Below are 2,425 nucleotides of genomic sequence, written 5' to 3'. Positions count from 1 at the left end.
GCATTCAAAATTCACATCAATCTGTGTCACGTTTTTACGAATCTTAAATGAGAAAGTTTGTGTAAAAATATTTGTTTATGTATATATTGCTCTATGAATAAGATTCTCCAAAAGGAAATACTTTGAAAAAATATCATATATGCTTGTAAAGGGAAAGAAAAGAATCCCATATATATGTTTGAAGCAAACTAAACTATATATGCGAATATTATCTTTAACAAACATAAGTTTTCATTGCAACTACCGTTCGTTACGTTAACCATAAGCATCATTCGAATAGGCATCAGATTACTATACGGAAAAGACAACGATATAACTAGTAGGCACTTCTGGCATATTTAATTATCGATCACACATCCTTATCCATATTAAAGCCAAGTTATTCTACAGGAAACGAAGATGTTGTCGATTACATGACAGTGCAGGCATTAACGTTGTCATCGTTAAACATGTTACTAACTTTGTCGTCTCCCCTGTGGCTAACATGAATAATTCCATGCTTTTCGCCGATATTGTATCCATGCCTGTAATAGTTGTAACTTTGTTTGTATTCATTAGTTGTATCCTTGAAGTAGTTGCTAGAGGATGTAAAGTATAGTGGCGGGTCGGGGTATGGCCAAAACTCAGCCCTCTTTCCCGCACGTCTCACTGCTTTCAAAACCTTGTTTCGGTCCACGTATCCGATCACTGTCACCTTCTCCAATTCCAGCTCCACCTCCACAGAATCCACACCTGTTTAAACAAAACTCACAACATATATTAGTCCACACATGTAAAAGTATGTGTAAACTTCAAGAGATAATAACACCTTTAACATTTCCTATGTAATTAATTTTTTTTACCTTATAAAATAGAACTTACATTTTACAATTACTGATTTATACTGATTTTATAAAAAAGATACTACGTATATATTTATATATAATTCAACATGTTATTTTTATTCATTTTATTGTATATGCCATGCATCTTATGTGATATCATAATTAATTTAAAACATAAAATGAAAAAGAAAATATAAATATGTGACCTCTGATGTGGGTGGCTAGCATGACATCAACAAGTGGCACCACAAATATTATTGGTAAAATCAGTCAAAATGAAGTTGTGGTTGCTAAAATACATAATAAATTGCAATTTGATTTTTATTGTGAACTAGTTCATTTATATTGGTTGACAAAAAATAAGAAATTGAATGTGATGTTTCCCGTAAAGTAAATGTGTTATAGTGTAAGTATATATACCTCTAAGCTTGTAGATGGCACTTCTGACTACCCGCTCGCATCCGGTGCAACACATCCTGACTTGAAGCTCAATAGTCTATATGAAGTAAAGAAAAGTTTATAAACATGGTTAAAATAAATTACAAGATGCTGATCCCCACCTTTTAGACCCCAACAACAAAAGGGGAACATGGTTCTAGCTCCTAATATCTCCTTTGTTCATTCTCTTACCTTCCTTTAAGGAAAATTTTTTTGGACTTAAAAGACAATGATAGATAGAATTTAGGTATGAAAAGTAATTAGCAAACCTGTAAAGAAAGAGGTCGTCGACCCTTTGGCATGACGTCGTGTCTAAAGTATTCTTTGGTTCTATTGCTTGCTTGATAGCTAAAGCAGTAGTTAATGACAGCAGAAATGAAAGATCCAAATAGACTATGGGATCGCAGGTTCGCCATATGTAAAGAGTTTGTTTGAGTTTATAATAAGAACACCGATTGGGGACGGGAAAAGAGATGAGGAAACCAAGTCTAGAAGATATTCTAAGATGTTAGAGAAGGCATCTCTTCCTTCAGTTTTGATCCTTTGTGTTGGTATTATATTCCAAACAAAGAGTTGTTTTTGTGTTGCTTGATGGTTGCTTTTGGTTAAGTTCACACAGGGAAATAAGATCATGGGGGCTTTACTTATACTGTATTGGATATATATGTAGACTTGAACGTGGGAAGCAATGTCAAAAAGTACCTTTTTTCCTCTGAGGAATTGCATCTAAGCCACGGGATAATATTCATGATATGTTATTTCATTAACTCCCTTGAATTACTTAGTACATAAGTATCAGATGCGCAGATGTAACCTAGTGAATTAATTAGTTTGTACAAAAGTATCTTATGCCGAGTAGATATTGAAGCGGGCCCACAAGTTCGATCATAAATCACAGTAGCATGAAAAGTGGGCTTGAAAGAAGGTTAACTCAAAATGCTATGACCTACAAAACAAACATCAATGATTCATTACATAAAGCTACGGATATTGGGTTATCCATAGTGTTATAAACTTATAATTACTTAGCTATGACCTATAAAATGAACTTTAATGATTCATTTTATAAAGCTATCATTTTGGGTCATCCATATTTCTATAAATTTATAATTACTTAATGATATATGTTGGTTAAGTTGTCTATAATAGTCCGCCATTATTTG

The 2,425-nt window shown here is 33.2% G+C and overlaps 1 protein-coding gene across 1 annotated transcript; it reads right to left on the bottom strand.

Moving 5' to 3' along the window:
* Positions 1 to 213: 213 nt before the first annotated feature.
* Positions 214 to 1,971, bottom strand: LOC110922115 (heavy metal-associated isoprenylated plant protein 30). Its single transcript, XM_022166445.2, has 3 exons — positions 1,532 to 1,971; positions 1,245 to 1,320; positions 214 to 732 (listed from the first exon to the last, which is right to left on the bottom strand). The coding sequence occupies exons 1-3, from the start codon at positions 1,676 to 1,678 to the stop codon at positions 410 to 412; spliced, it is 546 nt and encodes a 181-aa protein (XP_022022137.1). The 5' UTR covers positions 1,679 to 1,971; the 3' UTR covers positions 214 to 409.
* Positions 1,972 to 2,425: the final 454 nt, after the last annotated feature.

The sequence above is a fragment of the Helianthus annuus genome, chromosome 17, assembly GCF_002127325.2.
Source record: "Helianthus annuus cultivar XRQ/B chromosome 17, HanXRQr2.0-SUNRISE, whole genome shotgun sequence".
Taxonomy (NCBI): Eukaryota; Viridiplantae; Streptophyta; class Magnoliopsida; order Asterales; family Asteraceae; genus Helianthus; species Helianthus annuus.
This window is presented reverse-complemented; position numbering and strand designations above follow the sequence as displayed.

Excerpts from the sequence above, each read along its gene's own strand:
- LOC110922115 (XM_022166445.2), bottom strand. The coding sequence starts at position 1,678 with ATGGCGAACCTGCGATCCCATAGTCTATTTGGATCTTTCATTTCTGCT. Across the intron at positions 1,321-1,531 it reads GACGACCTCTTTCTTTACAG|ACTATTGAGCTTCAAGTCAG; the intron begins GTTTGCTAATTA and ends TACTTCATATAG. Across the intron at positions 733-1,244 it reads TGCCATCTACAAGCTTAGAG|GTGTGGATTCTGTGGAGGTG; the intron begins GTATATATACTT and ends TTGTTTAAACAG.